This window comes from Ips typographus, unplaced genomic scaffold (genome assembly GCF_016097725.1).
Source record: "Ips typographus isolate SLU unplaced genomic scaffold, UJ_Ityp_2.0 IpsContig34, whole genome shotgun sequence".
NCBI classification, from domain to species: Eukaryota; Metazoa; Arthropoda; class Insecta; order Coleoptera; family Curculionidae; genus Ips; species Ips typographus.
The window spans coordinates 322,542-345,277 of NW_028098573.1; the positions used below are offsets into that span (position 1 = coordinate 322,542).

The 22,736-nt window shown below is 35.3% G+C and overlaps 1 protein-coding gene and 1 long non-coding RNA gene across 2 annotated transcripts; both read right to left on the reverse strand.

Annotated features, from left to right (window-relative positions):
* Nucleotides 1-15,894: 15,894 nt before the first annotated feature.
* On the reverse strand, nt 15,895-16,544 carry LOC145739658 (uncharacterized). Its single transcript, XR_014181158.1, has 2 exons — nt 16,426-16,544; nt 15,895-16,315 (listed from the first exon to the last, which is right to left on the reverse strand). It is a non-coding gene; the product is annotated as an uncharacterized LOC145739658 (long non-coding RNA).
* Nucleotides 16,545-18,608: 2,064 nt separating this feature from the next.
* Nucleotides 18,609-19,707, reverse strand: LOC145739656 (uncharacterized). The gene is made up of 2 exons (XM_081994968.1): nt 19,253-19,707; nt 18,609-19,196 (listed from the first exon to the last, which is right to left on the reverse strand). Exons 1-2 carry the CDS (start codon nt 19,362-19,364, stop codon nt 18,784-18,786), a joined length of 525 nt encoding a protein of 174 aa, XP_081851094.1. The 5' UTR covers nt 19,365-19,707; the 3' UTR covers nt 18,609-18,783.
* Nucleotides 19,708-22,736: the final 3,029 nt, after the last annotated feature.

Sequence of the window (22,736 nt, forward strand, 5' to 3'; positions counted from 1 at the left end):
GATATTTTTGATGTGTTCCCCTGTTTTATGTTGAATTCAAATGAAAGTACATATTTTTAATGTATATTAATTTAATCATCAATATAACATTTTATGGTGAGCGTGAACATCAACTTGTCTTATGTCTAATAATAATATAAAACCAACCTAACCTTATTGACATCTGTCATAGTATGTTCAGGATTACACTCTGAACATCGAACACCTTCCCCTTAAGGATTAAGTCTATGGGGTTGTCTAACTACCCTACCAGAACGTGTTGCACTAATGAAAGTAAATGAATTTGATCCATCTGGAACTGGTATCCTTGAACGCGATACTCTGTTATGAGTTGACATCAATTCATTTCCATCTGAATTATATACTGTTTCAGTGTCGTTGTTTAATGTGCTACCATTTAGTTCGTTGTTTAATGATAAGTTATTAAAGTCACTAGTCGTAGGAGTATGGGAGAACTGAGTTTCGTCAATTGGATACAATCGAGGGTCCAATGAAAATTCCTTATTACTTGTTTGTGAATGTTTCATTTGAAAGGAGTTTCGCCTAACAATTTTTCCATTACTCTCTTTTTTTATCCAATATGACCTAGGCTCTTTACGCTTTTCAATAACGATACCTTTATGCCAAATTCGGTCTTTTGCACTTTTAATCACTACTTTATCCCCTTTTTCAAAGATGGTGGTTTTTTTACGAGCTGTGTTGTTGTATTGTAATGTCATATTCTGTTTTTTGACACATAACTTGTTAAAAATGTCCCTGACTATTCTTGGTTCTAAGTTTGAACCCATTATAGGAAGTTCTGTTTTCAAATTTCTACTTTGTAATATTTGTGCTAGTGAAGCACCCAAAGATATTAAGATTGAGTTATTGTATTCCATAATTGATTCTCTATAGTCAGTACATTCTTCAAATGACTTTCTAAGGATTTGTTTGCAAATACTCACTGCTTTCTCCGCCAGACCATTACTCTGATGATAATGTGGAGTACATGTTAAAACAGTAATGTCTTTATTGGAGTAATAACTATGACATTTCCTCGATAAAAATGGTAAATTATCTGCTATAATATAAGAAGGATATCCAAATTTTGTAAAAATATCTTGGAAAGCATCTACAACTGATTTAGACGTTTTGTCTTTCAATTTGTACAGTTCAATCCAGTGTGAAAAATAGTCAACGACAACTAAGTATGGGTTTGCTCCATATTCCAAAATATCAGTGCCAACTTTGTTAAACCTATACTTTGGAATAGAGTGTGGTAATAAAGGTTCTCTATAATTACTGGACATAAACTTTTCACAAGTTCTACATTTTTTTATAAAGTTAACAATATCTTGTGACATTTCCGGCCAATAAAACAGTTTCCTAGCTTTATTGATAGTTTTACTTATGCCTATGTGTCCTTTATGTAAAAGTTTAATCATTGGTTGTTTAAGGCTCTCAGGAATAATAATTTTTTCATCAAGAAACACGATACCGGCTTCTACATAAATTGACTCTTTAAGGTTATAGAATGACTTACATTGTTGAGAGATGATATTATTTGTTTTGTTTGGCCAACCATTGAAATAAAAATCAATTATTTTTGACAGAGTTGGGTCTTTATTGGTCTCTAGTCGAAGTTCAGATTTCCTTTCCTCACTTATTGGTAAATGTTTTGACACTAAATGTACCATATCAAACATATCCTTATCATATTCAGTTTCTTTTAAGCTTGACCTAGATAACATGTCAGCAAATTGTACATTTTTTCCTGAAACATAGTACACATTTAGAGAATATTTTAGTAATTTAAGCCTAATTCGTTGCAATCTAACTGAACCAATTTTGCAAATTGCTTTTTTCATTATCACAATTATTGGTTTATGGTCACTTTGTACATCTATGTCATAACCATATATAAAACTATGAAATTTCTGAGTAGCAAAGTATATAGCTAAAAATTCTTTCTCTGTTTGACTATTTCATGATCATTCATGTTGCGAGAAGCACAAGCAACCAATTTTAAATTGCCCTGATACTTCTGAAACATGCAACAACCAAGACCATTTTTTGAAGCGTCACACTGCAAGATTTGTTTTGTTTGGCCAACCATTGAAATAAAAATCAATTATTTTTGACAGAGTTGGGTCTTTATTGGTCTCTAGTCGAAGTTCAGATTTCCTTTCCTCACTTATTGGTAAATGTTTTGACACTAAATGTACCATATCAAACATATCCTTATCATATTCAGTTTCTTTTAAGCTTGACCTAGATAACATCTCAGCAAATTGTACATTTTTTCCTGAAACATAGTACACATTTAGAGAATATTTTAGTAATTTAAGCCTAATTCGTTGCAATCTAACTGAACCAATTTTGCAAATTGCTTTTTTCATTATCACAATTATTGGTTTATGGTCACTTTGTACATCTATGTCATAACCATATATAAAACTATGAAATTTCTGAGTAGCAAAGTATATAGCTAAAAATTCTTTCTCTGTTTGACTATTTCATGATCATTCATGTTGCGAGAAGCACAAGCAACCAATTTTAAATTGCCCTGATACTTCTGAAACATGCAACAACCAAGACCATTTTTTGAAGCGTCACACTGCAAGATAATTTTTTTACTAGGATCAAAAGGTGTTAATGCAGGTGACTTGCAAACAATCTCTTTTAGTTTTTTAAAACACTCTTCATGTTTAGGAAGCCATAGCCACTCAGTATTTGATTTTAATAATTCACACAAAGGTTGTATATATTGTGCCATATTTACAACATACCTTCTTACATAATTAAATGAACCTAATACTCTTTGAAGTTCAACTTTATTTTTTGGATTTTCCAATAATACTAAAGCTTTTACTCTATCCGGATCGATTTCTATTCCTTTTTCTGAAAAAACTTGTCCCATAAATTTTACTTCTGTTTGAAAATACTGCAATTTATCTTTGTTAAATTTAGCACCTACTTGTCGAGCTCGCTGTACTACTTGTTCAACTGCTCTATCATGTTCAAATTTGTCAGATCCCATGACAATCATGTCATCATGACATATTTGTACATTCTTTATGTTAGAAAAATTATTTTCTACTTGTTCCTGAAATATATCCTGGGAACTTGACAAACCATAAGGTAATACTATATACTTATACATTCCAAAAGGGGTTGAAAAACAGCATTTCCAAGAAGAATGTTCATCAAGCTCAATATGGTGGTACCCTTCAGCTAAATCAAAAACTGTAAAATATTTTTTACCTAAAATCTGTGATGAAATGTCTTCAAGTTTGGGAACTAATCCATGTTTACGAATTATTTGTTTATTGAGGTCAGAAGGGTCCAGACATAATCTCAGTTTTCCAGTGGGCTTTTCAATAACAACTATACGGTTAACACTTGCTCGAGGATCAAAATCATACACTTTTACTATTGCTTTTCTCTCTATCAACCTATCCAGTTCTTTTTTAAACTTATCTTTTATGACTCGTGGAACTTTGGTGGGGGGGTGTGATACTTGTTCAAAATGTTCAACTGTAGTAATTACATGCTTTCCACCAAACTTTCCATAGCCACAAAATATATCATTATGCTTAGTAATAAATTCTGATTTTAAGTCATTTTCATTTATGTTTTCTTAATTCTACTTTATTTACTCGTTTTACTAAACCTAAGTTTACACATGCTTGACCACCTAATAAAACTTTTGTGGCACCTTCAATTATAACAAAGTCTTCATATATACTGTTATCTTTGTATTTACAAAGCAAATTTACAATACCTTCAGTCTTTGCTTTAGTACCCTCAAATCCCTTTATAATGCAACCAGTATTTCTAATCTTAAAATGTGTATCCATTTTCTGAAATATTTCTTTAGGAATTACACTAATATCTGCTCCTGTGTCAAGCTTTAACCTTACTTTCTTATTTTCTATTTCTATAATTTCATCCCACATATTTTCATTTCTGCAAAATTTACATTTTTTACAATTATTACAAGAGCTTTTAACATTATTTATATAAAATTCATCTGAACTATCGCTCTCAGAATTTTTGTTTACATTTTTTACATTTTTGACTTTACATGCTATTGCAAAATGGTTTAGTATACCACATTTTTTACAAGGTTTACCAAATGCAGGACATGCACGAGGTCCATGCAATGTTTGACATCTTCTACAATTAAATTTATCACTTTTTCTCTCAAACTTTTCATATTTTTCCCTAGATCTATCACTTACCTCTCTCTCTAACTTTCTATTGTTTACTTTTTTAACAGCATGTATGTCCCTTTGCCTTTCATCACCATTCTGCTGGAATTGTAGATTCTGTTGCCTGCTGAGTTCACTGGTTCTACACAAATCGATGGCTTTTCCCAAGGTGAGCTTTTCAAAACGTAGTAGGGCTTTCCTGGTCACTGGATCTTTTATACCCATCACAATTTTGTCCCTTAATGCCTTCTCTTCCGGGGTCTGGTCTGGGTCTACTTCGTTATAATTGCATTAACGTATAAGGTGTTTACAATCCGTCAAAAAGTGCTCAAACAATTCGCCTTCTTTTTGAACTCGCTTCAAAAAATTATATCTTTCAAAAGTCTCATTTACTTTTGGATTAACATATTTGTCGATTAGACTCATGGTAAATTCAAATTTATTTGGTTCATCTCCAGGTACCTCAAACGTTGACATGATTCTTGCTGAGTCATTCCCAATAATATTTCTTAGGATAGATAATTTTACTTTATCTAATGAGTCTTGTTGGCCTGTGGCTATTAAATAGTCTTCAAAGCATGTTCTTCAGAAACGCCATTCCACAGCAGCAATTTGTGCTTGAAGGTCAAAATCAGGGGATAACTTTACACCGATACTTGCGTTAGCTCCGGCCATTTTGTTCACCTACTCTCTTGTACTTCACACCACACTTGAAACTTGATTCAATTACTTTAGACTTAGTTAACTGAACTTCTGTCAATATATTTTGACAAACGACTGCGCCATGTTTTATGTTGAATTCAAATGAAAGTACATATTTTTAATGTATATTAATTTAATCATCAATATAACATTTTATGGTGAGCGTGAACATCAACTTGTCTTATGTCTAATAATAATATAAAACCAACCTAACCTTATTGACATCTGTCATAGTATGTTCAGGATTACACTCTGAACATCGAACATCCCCTACCGAGATCATGTCGATCGATTTAGCTTGCAGTGCGTTAACTACTGGTTCTAAAAACTGCTGAATATTTGGCAATTGTTTGTAGAGTAACAATAAACACTGGTTTTGTAACGGCTGAATGCAACTGATATGCAGATTTTCTGGTGGCATAATTTCCCTCTACGGATAACGTTTCTAGAGATTTCACAAGCTCTGAAAAATGCTGAGAAAACTTTCTGATTGATTTATATTTTTCGGACCATCTCGTCTCACATAATCGTGATAGGTTTGGAGCGTAGTTTCGACGTGTAGTCGATTCCCTGAAAAACGTTATCACATCCTTTACAGTGGCGACATTATTTCTGGCACTGCGTTCACATCATTCACAACAAGGTTGAGTTTGTGACTTGAGCAATGAAAATATAAAGCACGAGGATATTTTTTTCTCAAAATGGCTTGTACGCCACCCTCTTTCCCTGCCATTGTAGAACAGCCATCGAATCCAAACCCTACGCAATCTTCGGTTGAGAGGTTAGAACTAATTAAGAAATTGTCAATTGCTTCGGCAATTGCGGAAGCATTTTGTGCTTTTAGTTCAACGAACCCTACAAATTCTTCTCTGATTTTCCTTTTACTTTCGTCGTAGAGCCGCACGCCTATTGACAGTTGTTCTTTCCCAGATACGTCTGCTGTTTCATCAGCTAAGACTGCGGAAGCCATGGTCTTCTGAACCTCACTAATTATATTCTCCTTAATAACTTCGCAACATAAATTCATCAATTCGTTTTGTATTTTTGGCGATGTGTAAACTGCATTGCGACGGCACTTTTCCAGGTGACTCTTTAATTTGTCGTCCCCTGAATTGATTCTCAACTTCAATAAATCTAATAAAACAGCCTCATCTGCTTGTTTGCCCCTAAGAGGCATATCATGTGTACCGCAAAATACTATACAAGAAATAATTGATGACAATATTTGTCTGTTTTCATCGATTGCTTTTTGGTGTCCACTTTGCAGTTGGATGTCTACAGGAACATTGTCAAGAAAATTTTTTGCAGCATTTGTCGCCGTTCGGTGAAGGTTGGTCGTTGCATGCTTTCGGCAGTCTTCATGCATATTTTTGAACTTTATACCAGGTGTCCAAGAGCACCCTGGACATAGGAGATTAACATGGGAAAACGGTTTTGATTTTTTTGCGCCTGTACGGCTGATTTGATTGAAAAATCGTATTAATGAAAGTTGTAGTACCTATCACGGACTAGTTTTCTGTATTTTTTTCGGATCTCTAACTTGAGCCCTTTCGTCGTAAAACACGAACAAAAATGCGAAAATTTAAACTTTTGTACCTGCACTGTATAAGCGGTTGCCGAGCAACCGTACCCGCAACAATGACCTGTTTACCCGTTGCCCGACAACCGCCTATACAGTGCAGGCCAAAAGTTAAAATTTTCTCATTTTTGTTCGTGTTTTACGGCGAAAGGGCTCAAGTTAGAGATCCGAAAAAAATACAGAAAACTAGTCCGTGATAGGTACTACAACTTTCATTAATACGATTTTTCAATCAAATCAACCGTACAGGCGCAAAAAAATCAAAACCGTTTTCCCATGTTAAGCTCCTATGTCCAGGGTGCTCTTGGACACCTGGTATATGGCCTGACCATAAACGATCTCAAAATTCCTCTCACAGTGCTAATGGGCGGAGGGAACAAAACACAATGCTTACAAAGAGCACCTTTTAGTCGCTTGGAATATACTAGCCATGGTGAATATTGATCCAACCAAGCATGATTAAATTTTCTTTTTAAATGGCTTGCATCACTTTCAAAATCGTAATTTCTGGGCGGGATCCAAGGATTTTGTAACAACTCCCTCTTCTTTTCCGTCGATAGCTGGGTAGCCAACCCAACATAACGACCCAGATCATTTTCATGATAGCCATCGTCCACTATAATTTCAGGATCGACGTTGACGTCATAAGTTTGTTGGGATGTCGATGGAGAAGAATAGTCGGCAACAGATATATTAACAGGTTCTGCTGGAGAATTTGACGCTTGTCCAATGTTAGCATGCAATGATCTTGGCATTACATGAATGGTTTTATCATGGTTGTCATTTTCATCGCTTCCTCTGCTACTTTCCCGACATTTTTTTCTTTTTTCGCGTGTCCTCCCTAAAAAATGGATACACAAAATTACTCTTACAGTGTGTAGGCGGGTTGCATAGGACGAAAATAAAGATCAAGTTTCACATTCTAATATATTTACTTCCTATCAGTAAAAGCAAAATCGCGATATTCAAAACTTTGTGGTTTGAACGCCAAATAATCAAAACTAGGTAAGTAATTTGAAATAATACACTTGTGACGTTAGAGAAAAGGGACTTTGTTGTCGGTATGGACTTATTAATAAATCCAAAATATTGCAAGGATCTTTCTTTTATGTTTTTTTTTTAACTTTTTTTAACAAAACCACGTCTTGTAATTAATAAATTTAAATATTGTAAGTAATGCTTAAGATATACAGTTACAAGAGAGTCAAAGCCCCCCTTAAACAAATCAAATAATCATATTAGGTACCTACCTAAGTGTTTTGTTTTGACTCACCTCTTTCAAAGAATTTCCTGATATCCATTTGACGGAGTAATATTTCCAGTTGTTGTGCAGTAAACGTAAATCTCGTGTCGCCGCAACGAAACTATAAGACACTATGGCGTATGAAATATTCGCTCGTATTACACTCGGAACTGAATTGTATTCGAACTAAATTGACGTGCTCTGCCTCACGCTTCCGCTTATATATTGAAATATTCTCGCTCCCGAAATATGTAGAAAATACTCGACTCTATTTCCATCCTTGTCTTATACTTGCTATCACTGTCTTTTCTTTCCAGAATAGTCCATGCTAGAACGTTCTTCGTGGCATTGCTATTCAATACAAGATGTCGCTATTGACCGTATAAATTGATCCTATTTCTTTTTACTGGAGAAAGAACTTTTTTTTATTCAGCGCGAACTTGGTGCGCGCACAAATAAAAAAGTCGCAAACAGCCAAACACGATAAAATGAGTAGATATATGAAATTATAAAGCGGATAATAAATAATAGCGTATAGGAAAACAATATTTATTCGTATAAATCATTGGTAAAAAGAATTATTATCTATTTGAATAAGATTGTTTAATTTATTTGCAAATAATTAACATTTTCGGAACAAAACTTTTTTCAAAAAGGATGCACATAAGACTAGGCTGCATGGAGTGTACAGTCCTTAGCTTGTCCCCATTGGGATAATTGGATGAACAGCGACAATTTAAAACTATATATAATCAAAAACACGCGTGCGGTAATGGTAAGACAAAAACGCACGCGTGAGTAATTTGAAGCATTATGAGTCTAATTACTGTGTAATAAAAGCCACATTATGAGCAAGTGTGTTGAAAAATATTCTAATAAATACATTGTGACACGACCGACACGACTCATTATACAGACTCTATATCGAATGAATTCGAATGTTGTAGAATATTTAACTATAGAAAAAAACAAATCTGGCTGAAAAGATATTTTGTTTCCAACACTTCATTTTGCGCAGAGTAGGTAACACGTTTTTAATTTTTATTTGCCAAAAAAATTTACATTTAATTCATCTTCTAGGGGGGGGCAGCTGCCCTTACCTGGGTACGCCCTTGCGCCAACATCAAATACATTAAAGAACCTATTAGTTCTCGTATAGGCCAGTTCTCTTCACTTGATTGATTTTTAGTTTGCAGTTACTCATATTAAAACGACGTAAAATGGACTCAACATAACTTTTCTGACATAAATACATACCTTTTTCATCAAATTTAATATTTATTCCCAAGAAATTCTTTAGTTTTCCCATATCTTCCATCTCAAACTTGTTCTGTAATTTTACTTTTAAATCATTTATCTCTCTTTTGTTATCACTGACAATTATATTATCAACATATAACAGCAAATAGATGTTTGATTCACTAAGTTTCTTCAGATAAAGACATGTATCACTATTAGACTTTATAAATTGTTCACTTCTGATGAAACAATCAGACTTTTTGTTCCAGCAAAAAGGTGCCTGCTTAAGACCATATAGAGCCTTATTTAATCTGCAAACTTCCCCTGCATTTTGGAATCCTTCAGGTATCGACATGTATATTTCCTCTTCAATTTCCCCGTGCAAAAATGTAGACTTTACATCAAGTTGCTCTATGTGATAATGCTTAAAATTTGAAACAGCAGGCAAAGTCCTTAACGTTGTTAATCTTGCAACTGGTGCATAAGTCTCATTATGTCAAAGCCCTCTTGTTGCAAGAAACCACGTGCTACTAGTCTTGCCTTATATTTCAATATATTTCCTTGTTCATCCCTTTTAATTCTAAACACCCACTTGCAGTTTATTAGTTTCTTATGTGGTGAATTTTTGATATATGTCCATGTTTTATTACGATTTAGGGATTCAATCTCCTCTTCAATGGCCTTGAGCCAAAAGACTCGATCTGACCTTTCTTCAATCTCACTGTAATTTCTGGGTACTTCATCCACAAATAATGTTGCATTTAAAGCCATATGTTCAATATCTTCATGATCAACATAATCATTTAAATAATTTGGTCTTCGTCTTAATCTATTACTTTTCCTTAAACTTTTATTGTCATTAATCCCATTATCACTGTCTGATTCCTCACCATTTTGAGGTTCTTCATAATCATGTGTTTCACCAATCTTATCATCTTTTTCTTTATCCAATTCTAAGTTTTATAATAATAATAATAATGATATTTATTTAGCCCAATGGCTACATAATTTCACAAATATATCAACAGATCTCATACCATACTATTAAAACTACAATAATCAAATGGCACAAAACACCGCTAAAATATAAAATCGTAGACACAGTTACCGTCTCGTAAAAAAAGAACAATATACACACAATTATTACAAATTAAAAACAATGAGCTTGTATATATCGACGAAGTTGTTTTTTAAAAACGTTCAAACTCTCACAGTCTTTGAGATGCGGCGGGAGATTATTGAAATCCAATAATCCTCTATACAATAACGAGTTTGAAACAATATTGGTCCCTGGTCTCACATTAATAATAAAATCAGTTTTATTCCGAGTATTGTATTCATGAGTATCACTAAAAGTCTTTACCTTATTGCACACATAATCAGGCAAAATCCTATTCTTAATTTTAAAAATAAAAATAAAAGCGTTGATAACTATTTTTTGCTTAACAACAAACAAAATTTTTTGACAACAAATCAGTACAGCTCAACATGTTTCTAATAGGCGTATATCTGTCACACTTTATCATTATCCGCATCGCTTTGTTTTGAATCCGCTGGAATTCATCGATAATGTAGTTTGGCATGTTAAAAAGCAAAGTACTGCAAAACTCAAGATGTGGTTGAGCCAGGACATTATGCAGCAGTCGCTTTGTATACATTGACAGAGATTTACCTATTCTTGCAATAAAACCCATCTTACGCGCAAATTTCTTCATACAGTATTCTGCATGGGCCCGGAATTTCAACTCTGCATCGAGCACTACTCCTAAATACTTTATTTTAATAATTGTATCATTGTTCAGGTTTTTTATGTTATGACTCTCATCAAAAGTAACATTTCTGGCAAAGTTATATTTTTATTTACAGGATCCCATAGACGATAACCATTATCTGAATATCCTACCATTATTTTTATTTCACCTCTTACATCAAATTTTCCACCTTGCTTTTCTTTTGGTATATGACTGTAAGCAATATAACCAAAAGTCTTTATATTTTTAATATTTGGTTTCTTTTGATAAAACATTTCAGCAGGAGTTACAGTTTTTAAAGCAACTGTTGGACTCCGATTAGTCAAGTAGGTAGCACACAACAATGCTTCACCCCACATATCTTTAGATAAGCCTGACTGTAATAACATAGCTCTCCCTTTCTCAAGTAGAGTTCTATTTAATCGCTCAGCACATCCATTGAGCTGAGGTTTATAAGGTACTGTATAGTTAAGATGGATTCCTCGAGCTTCACAAACATTTTTAAAATCATTAGAGCAATACTCACCACCATTATCACAACGAAGTGAACCAATCTTGCAGCCTAACAGATTTGTAACCAAGGCCTCAAATTTTTTAAAACAATAAAATACCTCACTTTTTTTTTCAATTAAGTATATCATGGTAAAATGAGTAAAATCATCTAGAAAAGTAACAAAGTAACTTTTGTTATCATAAGTTGTTGGTGTAATTGGTCCACAAACATCTGTGTGTAGTAACTCTAGTGGTCTTTTTGTTACTTTTCCTGATTTCTTATTAAATGGAAACCTTCCCAGTAAACAATGTAAGTCCCATACAATGCCTAAAACGATCACAACGCGACATTGCGAATCCACTCCCTCAGCTATCCGAATGTCCGCCACAAGGTCTCGCTCATAGTCATCCAGGCGACTTTTATGATGAATTTGACCATGCCTTGCAAAAGCGTCTTATCGGAATCGCATACAGAACTTTATTTAGACATCCCCATGGCTACACTTAAGAGTCGCAAATAAGTATCCGAAGGTTTTCTCCTAAATGTTATTTAGGTAACTCACGAGTGTCAAAAGTAGATCCTCTTATGGGTGTCGCATGTGAGACTTTTTGTACAGGGTGCTGCATTTTCGATGGTTTTACGGGGTACAGAGAAAACGGTAATAGATAGAAAAAAAGTAGCATACGTGTTCTGATCTCTTTTTCTGAGCTGAGATGACTGGCGAAGAGTGGGCGGCGCAAACTTCTTTTGTTTCAAAGATACGGGGGGTTTTTGAAAATTGGTCATTTTGGAACCTCCTCTGTATTTCATTTGCTATTAAAGTTATCAAAAAAGGAAAAACGGTTTCCGGTAGACATTTTGACGTAGAATCCAATGGCGTAGTCAGTTTTTTTCTATTACGTTTAGTTTCTGACATATGACAGTAAGTTATATTTTTTTAAATGGAACACCCTATATATTTTTAGTTCATTTAATTCTGTTGATTTTTACTTTTTCAACGGTGTATTAAAACATATAAGTTTGTAAACGTTAATTTTGGTAATTAGAAAAAAAGCGTTTCCTTAACAAAAAAGTACTAAATAATATGTATAAAAATACCCAGTCGAAACAAAATTTGGCTATGTTCTTTTTAACATGTTACATGTTGTTTATAAACAGTTTTTTCAACTTTTACCTTAAAAATAGTAGAAAATATAGTGACGGTAGAACTGTTTGTAACTTAGATTTTTAATAAGATTTATTATAAATATTTTCTGATGTGTTAAGCCCGTTTTAGACTATCCTATTTCATGTACCAGATCTGGTGTAAGAAATAGGCACACAATTGTCATGATTCTGGGATGGGACTGATCTGGGGTTGACAATTTTTCTGTTTTACACTATCCCATAAATGCTCTCAGATATGATCGAATTATTTTGACGCTTGACAGAAAAATTACATAAATGATTGTTTATAAACCGGTTTTGAAGTTTTAAGCACAGAGTTTAAAGATTCAAAGTTTTGAATTTTGAGGTTAAATACTTTATTATTTGTTTTTATTCTGGACTTAGTGCACAAATTGTGTTTAAAAACAATATAAAGTTGATATGGATAATCTTGATTCGTATTTTATATTCCAATTTGCATGTTGGTCCACTTTTGTCGTTTTGACAAAAAAAAAATTGTGAACGACGAATTGCTAAAAAGCGTTTGCAAAGAAGGTCTGCCAGAAAAGTGTGGCAAGAAAAATGGCTTGCGAGGAGACAAACAGGTCGAGGAATTCTGAGTTTGCTGCACAATGAACTATTGTTGGAGGATCCTCATCATTATAGGAACTTTTTACGAATGGACAATGCCTGTTTTGTCAAACTTCTGGATCTTATTAAAAATGACATACAGAAACAATCAACCCATTTAAGAGAACCGATATCTGCTGAAATCAGGTAAATGGGAAATGCACAAATCCTATTGATTTAATAACCCTATAGTCATATTTTTTTTTATTGATGTTACAATGTTATACTATAACTTAATATGAGTTGCACTGATATATATCAAGTAAAATGTAAATACTTGTATAATGGGTTAAGCTGAAGCCAAAGTTCTGTTAGGCCCGGTTGTAAAAAAGCAGTTTGAACCTAGTTCTGCTGAATTATCGACTGGTGAGTTTCCATTTAAATTGCATTGCTGTCACGCTGACATTTCAAGCTTGAACCGAGTTCAATATTTGAACTGCTCATTTACAACCCGCCCTTAATGATGACAAATATTAGAAAAAATTAAATAGATTGCTTTGTACATAAAACCTTTATTCTTCTGTTTTTATATTTCCTTAAAAAGTATGGCTTTTTTCAGGTTAGCAATAACACTACGATATTTAGCAAGTGGCAATTCTTTTCGGGATCTCATGTATTCAAGTAGAATCCATGAGAGTACTATTAGTCTTATAATACCGGAAGTGTGCAAGGCAATAATTTCAAATATTCAAGTAGAGTATATAAAAGTAAAAGATATCACACTGTTTTATCAGATATAATATATGATAACACTATTGATGTAATTTTTAGTTACCAACTGATAGCCAAGGATGGACAGTTGTTGCCAATGACTTTGAGAAGCTCTGGCAATTTCCATTTTGTTTAGGAGCTGTTGATGGCAAGCATGTAAGTTTTGAGGCCCCAAGAAGCTCAGGTTCTTTTTACTACAACTACAAAGGAACTCATAGTATAGTATTACTTGCACTGGTAGATGCTACTTTCAAGTTTTTATATGTCGATGTGGGTGTGAATGGGAGAATAAGTGATGGAGGAGTGTGGAGAGAAAGCAGCCTTAAAAAAGCTATTGATAAAAGATTACTAAGTTTTCCAAAAGATAAATGTTTTCCTGGCTCAACTATTGAGGTGCCATATGTTGTTATGATGTAACCTCACGTTAATGAGATTTCAACATTTTTTCAATTAGATAGCTCAAGGTCGTGGATTAATGGCATGAGTTCATAAGTATCTATAAATGAACACACTTGGAAATACTGCAGGAAATCAAACGAACCATTTGTTGTATATGTACACGTGTATATTACAAATTAAAAAAACAAAACTACAATATTTACAACTTACAGGATATTTACAAAATTTACAAAGAGTTGCCACAAAAGGAAAAGGTTGAAAACAAAAAGAAAGTTAAATTTGAAGTTAAAAAAAAACAGGAAAAGTTTTCCCAGTGCCAAGCCGTCTCTAACTGCCCTTACCAGTTCTTAAGACGATGTTTGGGTCCTGGAACCTCCAGTATCCTCTTCCCAGTAGTCAGTAGTGGCCACCGCTGATTTCCAGGTAGGAAATGGGGTCCAGAGACTGGTGACAGGTACCTAAGGCAGAAAACAGCAGAACACCAGGGAAAACGAACAAACAGCTTCAACACTTGTTCCGGCAACCAAAAAGGTGACCAGAGGTGATGACAAGTGTTGAAGTTGTTTAGAGCAAACTAATATTAACTAAAAAATAAAAATAAAATAAAACTAAATCAAGTGAGGAATTGTGGTGGTTCGACTCTGACCTTCTGAAACTCTGTGGCCGCTGATTGGCGGCTTTTCCAACACGTGGGTTGGTCCGGAAAACTCTGGACAAAGCAGTCCCGGTCAGGCTGATTCAATCCCCGATTGAAATGTTCTTTGGTCGGGAAAACCCTTAGATCTCTGGTCAGAAAACCCTTGGATCTCTGGTCGGAAAGCCCTTGAAATTCCGGTCGGAAAGTCTTTGAATCCCCGGTTGGAAAAGTCTTGAATCTCCGGTTGGAAAATCTTTGGATCTCCGGTTGGAAAATCTTTGTATCTCCGGTTGGGCCGAATACAATGCGCTCAGAAAAAAGGTCAGATGTCGGCAGTTCGAGTGCTGTAGTGGTAAAGAGACCGATATCACAAAGTGGGGTGATTAAATAGGCCACATGGCACCTGACACAAAGAAACGCGACCACAAACCGACGCTTCCCCGACAAAAATCGAAACCAATCACGTGACTACGGCACCCGATAACTTATCAGGTCACGCACCCACATTTACAACAAAATGTGCACAAAGTGCAATTGGAGGATTTAAGCGATCGGAATCGGTCTACTAGTGTAACTAGGCCCACGGACATTGAAAACACAAACCAAACGAGTAACGGACGAAAACTCTATTTCGTACGTAACAATGTCATGATTGCTGATGATGCATTTCCTTTGGCAAAAAGAATGATGAAACCATACCCTCAAAGAGGACTTTCAAAGGAAAAACGAATTTATAATTATCGCCTTTCAAGAGCCAGGAGAACTGTAGAAAATGCATTTGGAATATTAGTCAATAGATTTAGAATCTTAAAACATGCGATTAATTTAAGTCCAGAAAAGGCTGAATTAATAACATTAACATGTTGTATTTTGCATAATTTTCTGTGTACACATAACAGTAAATACAGTGAAGTACAAGAGGAAACATGTGAATTACCAGGAATTTCACAGCAAGTTGAGAGTCTAATTTTTCACCACATTTTAAGTTTTTCTTTTCAATTCATATTTTTTTTCTAGGTGGACTTAGATGTACCAATGATGCTACCGCAATTAGAAATAAGTTTTGCACCTATTTTAATTCACAAGGAAGTGTAGATTGGCAAAATGAATATGAGGGACTTTTATAATGTATAATTTTTCACATATTGGGTATGAGTTAAAGTTAAAATGGAATATTTTAAAACATTTATTAAGAAACAAAATTTGTAATCATTCTTTTTTTATCGCCATCCCTAATAACCGAACAATTTCCATTTGTACATCTTGCTTAACTGCATTGTCATTAATTAGTTTTAATTGAGCTGCGACAAATTATGTCCTCAGGAGTGTTTTGGGGTTGAGCCCTATTTGCAAATGCAGATGTCATGGTTTCAAGTCCCGAGGAGACTGTCTTTAAAACTTCTATTTCGCTGGCAGATTCGGTACGCAGTTTTGTTTTTCTTCCACCACTCTTTCTTCCTCCAGAAGGATTCACTAAATCACTATTAAGAGTTTAAGGATTGGCTGCTTGTTGGCCGGCTAACATAATGTGATGTTGGCGATAAAATTCCCTCTTCATCACATTCATACACTCCATCCGCAAGTGTCTGGGTCTGTAACAGAAAATTTTTCATATAAACATTAATCTAAACTTACAATATACCAGAAAGGAAACGTAAATTTATACTTTTTCTTGTTCTACAAATTTAAAATATCAACTTACATTCATATCTTCTAAAGTTAAAAGATAATTTTCTCCATCTTCTCCTTGGAACTTTTCTGGTTGGGGCACCTGCTTACTGCAACTTGGCTATGAATCCGATATGATGAAGGTGCTTTTCGATGCTCTAATTTGTAGATGATCATTTAGGAATGCTATCTTTGAATAATACCAGAGGGAAGGATGGTATACCTACACAAAAAGCAAAAAATTGCAGAAAACAAAAATAAAGTTGTTTGTGTACTATACAAACCCATTCCAGATCGTGTTGCCTCCAAAACTTTTTTCCTTTCCACGGAATAAGTATTGCGTAGTCCCTGAATTTTTTTATTAATGTCCTGTATTGCAGTGCCAAGGCGTAACATATTCAATTTTTTTACTATTTCTTCCAGAGCCATGTTTCGTTTGTATTTATTGTGATAGTCTTTATGTTTGACTGCATACAAACTTGGATGCAATTCATATGAATCGATTAGTGCCTCAATTTGATTTTGGGTCCGCGAAGCCATTTCAATGTACACAAAATAATAAAACTCTAGAACACAACAAAGCGAAAGCCGTTAACACTGAACCACATTTGTTTGGTTATGTGATATGTCTAGATTTAATTTGTATTACGCATGCGCGCGGCTTAAAAATGTGTTGGAAATAGAGCATGTCCTATTTTTTATCACATTTACCATACCATCTAAGAATTCAGCCAATTTTCTGTCACTTTTCTGTTTTACACTGTCGCGTTTAATTAGTATGAGATTTTGTACAAGATCTCGTACAGTAAATAGGATAGTCTAAAACGGGCTTTACACAACTTTTGTATAATTAATCATGATTACTGGTCGCCAACAAGTAACTGTGATAACAATGATCTACAAGATCATCTAGATGATCTAGAGGATTTTATTGATGATAGAGACCAATATTTTATGGGTGTTGTAAAAAGAAACCAAATAGCTGACAGCCTTTTTAACTACTGATCGACTGCAGTAGATATAGTGTAGGGTGTAGGTATGTACTATGTAGGTATACATTACTTGAAAATGATTTAATGCCTGTTTTCCTGACACATTTTAAGTATAACTTAAGCTGAGGTTTGAATGTGACAAACAGTGTAAACTGAACTTATCTAAATCTAAGCTGTCCTTAAACTCAACAGCCAATGTCGGAAAAATGGGCATTATCATTAATGAACTAAAATCAGATAAGTTGTAAACCATATTGTAACATAGACATTACACTAGGTGCCGTTACCTTAAGTTGCCCCGGTCTCCCCCAGTACCATGTTTGTGTCAGCAAGTTTGGCGAATTGGGGTCATGATGTGAGTATAAATACTGTACCAAAAGCACGTACAGATCACTGATCTCTGGGTTAGTCTGGGTATGCCTATTGTGGAACTTAACGTGGAGCAGTAGGTGACCAAGTGCCACACCCTAGATCAGCCCTAGCAAAGGAAATAGTGTGGGCGAGCAGCTTAAGTTGCTGTTCCTACTTACCTCCCTTTGTTAGGTTCTTCACGTCTTTGCCGGCTCGGTGAATGCCCTCGGACCTAAGTCTAGGGTTCATTCACCACCGCTAAAGCGCTGCCCTCCGTGTATCTTCAGCCTAGCCAGTTTCACATCATGCTCCCTGCCATCTTGGCCATCTGGGGGTAAGATAACTATCTAGACAATAAGGCACTATAACGTAATAAAAGTGGGTTACCTGTGGAATCCTGTGTATTCTTCCCCCTCAACCAACCCTTAACGTGACAATATAGTTATGCTTTTTGGCTTTTATGTATTAATTGAAAATAAAGTTTAAATCAGAAACAAATATTTTATTTACATTTTTGTACTCAAATAACTTACTAACCTTGATTCAAAATCACATTAGTAGTATTAGCACACACATTAAACACTAGGTTAATTCTAATCTGAGTCGCTGTCTTCTCTTTTTCTTTTTCGAGATTTAATTTCTATCAGTTTGTCCAATTGGTTTAAAAAACGTTCTCTTTGTTGATTTTGGGTTTCCATTAGACTTTTTAATGTAGTGAAATGCTCATTTCGTTGTTCAATATCCTTCTTTGTCAACTCAAGAAGTTGTGAATTAGTAGTCATTTTGGATCTCGGTGTTTCAGTGGTGTTGAATCGATTTTTTATTTCTGCCTTTGCATTTGAGGAATTTGCCTCGATATTTGCACTGCTTGAGGTTTCTGTTTCTTCAATTTCTGGAGTAGAATTAGGGCTAATGCCGCTGCTAGTAGTTAAAGTTTCTACAAGTGAGTCAATTAAGTTTTTAGGGTTAGTTTTATCTTTGTTCCCTAAAATGCTATGCAATAGTTCTAAGTGTGATGGAGGGTCTTTTTGACTTTCTCCAGTAGATTTTTAATGTTTGATATATAGAAAGTATTGCTTCTGCAAATTTGCAAACTTCAACTTCAACTTTTCTACAACTTCCTTTCCACTACCACCCACATTAAATCCCATCTCTCCCATTTCCTCTGCTATTTTTTTCCATAACTGTGACTTGATAGTTTTTTTATCATCAAATCGATTGGAGTATTTCTGTCTTAGGGTTAGAAATACTTCAGTTGTTTGAAAGTCCTTTGGTGTAGGCCTTTCCTGTGTCCAAATTGGAGCAGTTGGGTTATTCTCAATGGCTGAACTTACTTCAACTTCAGACTCTGTTGTTTCATTGCTTGGGCCAGTAAATTTATCAGACCCTTGAACAGCTTCAACAGAATGACCTTCTCTACCATTTAAAACTTCTTCAATGTATTTTTCTGCACTGATGGGGTCTGTAAAATATAATTATGTTGTTATAATTTTGATCCATTTACTATTAAATACTCACCATTAAGTAATGTATTGGCCATCTCCATATTCACAACAACTCGAAAATCTTCACCTCTGTGATTTATCAGAAGCTCCATCATTTCTTCACTCTTTTCCTTTTCCATTTCCATTCTGAACTAGGGCACGATCAAGGAACAACTAATTTAATTGAAAAATAACCTCCAATCTTTTGAATTGAAACTGAACTGACAAGTGAAGTGATTTGTATAACCGTCTTCTCTACACCGTGAACCCAAACAGATCCCGGTGAACAAGTAGTGACGTAATCATATGACGTCAGTCATGTATTCCCCTGTAACCGTTATGTCGCTAAAATGAGGCGGTAACAAGAACCTAGATCACAGTGATTCAACGTGATCTCGCGAAAAATTGCTTAATAACAATTGTTCAAATGTCAAACAATGACACTTCGAATGTGGCCAGATTTAAAAATTGCGTTCTTGTTGGGACACCCGATAGTAACAATAATCAGAAAAACAAATTCATAGCACAGAATCAAATGATTCACGTGCCGGTGTCTGTTCTCGATATACTCAAAATTTGGATGTTTTACCACAAATCATCAAATATTTTCCGAGCGCATTAACCGAGAACTGTGACAGTTCAATATACTTCAAAAAGAATGTACAAGTCAAGATTTTTTCACATTAAAGCGTAGAAAAGTTGAAAACATAGTCATAATTTCAGTTGTGTTGAGGTTTCAGTAAAGTTGAGGTCATAATTTCCAATTACAAAAATTGTGAAATTTTAACCTCAAAATAAACTCGTAGTTTCAATAGCCGTTTTTTATGAAACACAAATAATTTCGACATATAAGACGATATTTGTATACTTACCTAACATTACTTAACTTATATAAAACGTTATATTTGAAGTTATTTATCACTCACACTAAGTAACTAAACAAACGTAACGTCACTACATAAATACAGTGAATTTAATTTTGGGGATGCACAGATGGTATAGATGCTTTACCGGCAAAGGCATATTTACTGCGCATGTCATAAAAACCTGCAGTTCTGCCCGGCTAGATGTAAATATATCTCATAAATGACGTTTTAAAGAGCTGGTACAAAATTATCGATTTGCAGTCCGGCCGCAATGTGCCGATAAGCTTATGGTATTAACGTAATACCAGTGCGCGCTAAAGGATTAAACAATCTATAAAATAATATTTCCCTGATCCAGGAGATCCTAAAATATATATAGTATTAACTTTTGGAAGTTTTTTATTAATAACATTAATACATCAATCAGTTAAAAAATTTAAAATACTTGTTTCATCATTATTATAGATATTTGGGAAATTCATTCCTTAAAACTAACATCTTCCAAGTGTGCGCTATCTCGCTGCAAACATTCCTCGAATCTGGACCTCAAATTGGTGAAAACTCGCTGGCACATTGCGCGGGGTATAGCTGTCATTTCTTCTTGGATATTAGTCTTCAACTTGTTAATCGTGGCTGGATTATTGGAGTAGACTCTGCTTTTGAGGTATCCCCACATAAAAAAGTCTGGTAGGGTTAGATCCGGACTTCTAGGCGGCCATGCAATGTCACCCCGGGGCTATATCAGTTTCCCAGCAAACATCTCGTTTATGACCGCCATGGAGGCATTAGATGTATGGCATGTCGCGCCATCTTGCTGAAACCATGTCGCACGATTATAGCCTTCAAATATTGCTGCAGTTGCGGGAAAAAAAAAATTCTTAACATGGCTATGTATCAGTCTGAATTTACAGTGACAGATTGCCCTTGTTGATTTTCGAAGAAATAGGATCCGATTATTCCGTGCGCTGATATGGCTGCCCAAACGGTCACTTTTGGCGAATGCAGAGGCTTTTGATGTTTTGCGCGTGGGTTCTCTGCAGCCCAGTAACGACAGTTCTGCTTGTTGACATGCCCATTTAAATGAAAATGGGCTTCGTCGGATAACAGAATGTTGTTGAACAAAATCTCGTCGTAAAATTGGATCATTTGGCTTTAATTCTTGCACCAGTTGAATTTTGTACAGGTGTAATTTCAGATCTTTCAACAAAATGCGACGCAAAGATGTTCTGGATACCATAAGTTCGGCTAATCGCTTGCGAGTCGATAGACCAGGATTACGTTGAACTGAAGCTCTTGTTCAATTGTGTCTTCCGTTCTTGTTGATCTTGGGCGCCCCGCAGGTTTCTGTTCGAGAACCGAACCAGTTGCTTCGAACTTTCTGACCCACGATCGAATCACACTTTCCTTTGGACATTGATTTAAGTCATGTTATCCAAATTCGCGCAGAAACAAACGCCGAATAATAGCGCACGAATCGCCATTTCTGTAATAATGTTTAACGCAGAATGCACGTTGCGCTCCGGTGAAGTGATCCATCGCGACTAAATTTCCGAGAACCGAGCTTCTCAACCCCACCACCCGCACCGCCCCCTCACATAAGGTTCAAACGCAAGAGTGTTTTTAAAATCGTATGCCTTTCTGGCCCACCCTGTATTGAAAATGCAGAAGTTCATTTAAAACTTGTACTGAATCTTCAATAGAATAATAATAATCATCTGTATTACCATGAAAAGCTGGGCATACAATGGAGTTTTGTTACTTATCCACTCATAAATATCAATTGTACTTTTTTCAACCAACTCAGAATTAAATAAATCCATAGCAACTTGTATTGAAGGGTGATTTTTAAACAAATATTTAAATTTTGAAGTCATCCATATTGTACCGTTGTACTCCTTAATGACACACTTCTTGTACAACACTGTATATTGTTTACAAACAATAAACTGACACTGACACTTAACCTCGTAATCTGACAACTTCGACTTCACTACAACCATCAACTCAACAACTCCCTAACTAGGCCTGGTTCAGCTGCTTATATAGGCTTCCATGGTTTCTAGAAAGTTCCCAAGTATTCATGAAACTGACTTTCTCTCTCACACTCATTAACCTATAACATAAATCTCTCTCTATATAAGCAACGGAGCCAGGATTTTCTAGAACACAGACAAAAGAATGTAGAACGTAAACAAAGCAACGTAACATACAGGGGTAACAACAAATAACTAAAGAAATCCTAACTAATTATCAAAAGTTCGCTTCGCAACACTGCCCCCCTCCTAGAGTTGATCGTCCCGATCATCAACTTCACCAGCTTTGGGTGGTCGGTAAGGTGCAAGTCGATCCAGGTGAACTATTTTCATTTTCGCCCGATGTCCTCGCTGTATTCTGTAGACGACGTCGTTCAGACGCTTTATAACGTCGTAGGGTCCCTCCCATGACCTCTGTAGCTTCGGTGACTTTCCTTTCTTTCGAGCAGGATTGTATAACCAGACCTGATCACCGGCTTGGAATCCGCTGCTGTTGGCCCTTTTGTCATATCTTGTCTTTAGTCGGTCGCTTGCAAATTTCAACTTCTGCCGGACTTCCTCATGGATCACGTGCAAGCGTTGCGCCAATTTTTCCGAATAGCTATCACAAGAGGCTGGG

Bases quoted from the DNA above. Each gene is read 5' to 3' on its own strand.
- LOC145739656 (XM_081994968.1), bottom strand. From the start codon at position 19,364: ATGGAAATGGAAAAGGAAAAGAGTGAAGAAATGATGGAGCTTCTGATA. The intron at 19,197-19,252 runs GTGAGTATTTAA...TATATTTTACAG, and splicing joins GGCCAATACATTACTTAATG to ACCCCATCAGTGCAGAAAAA.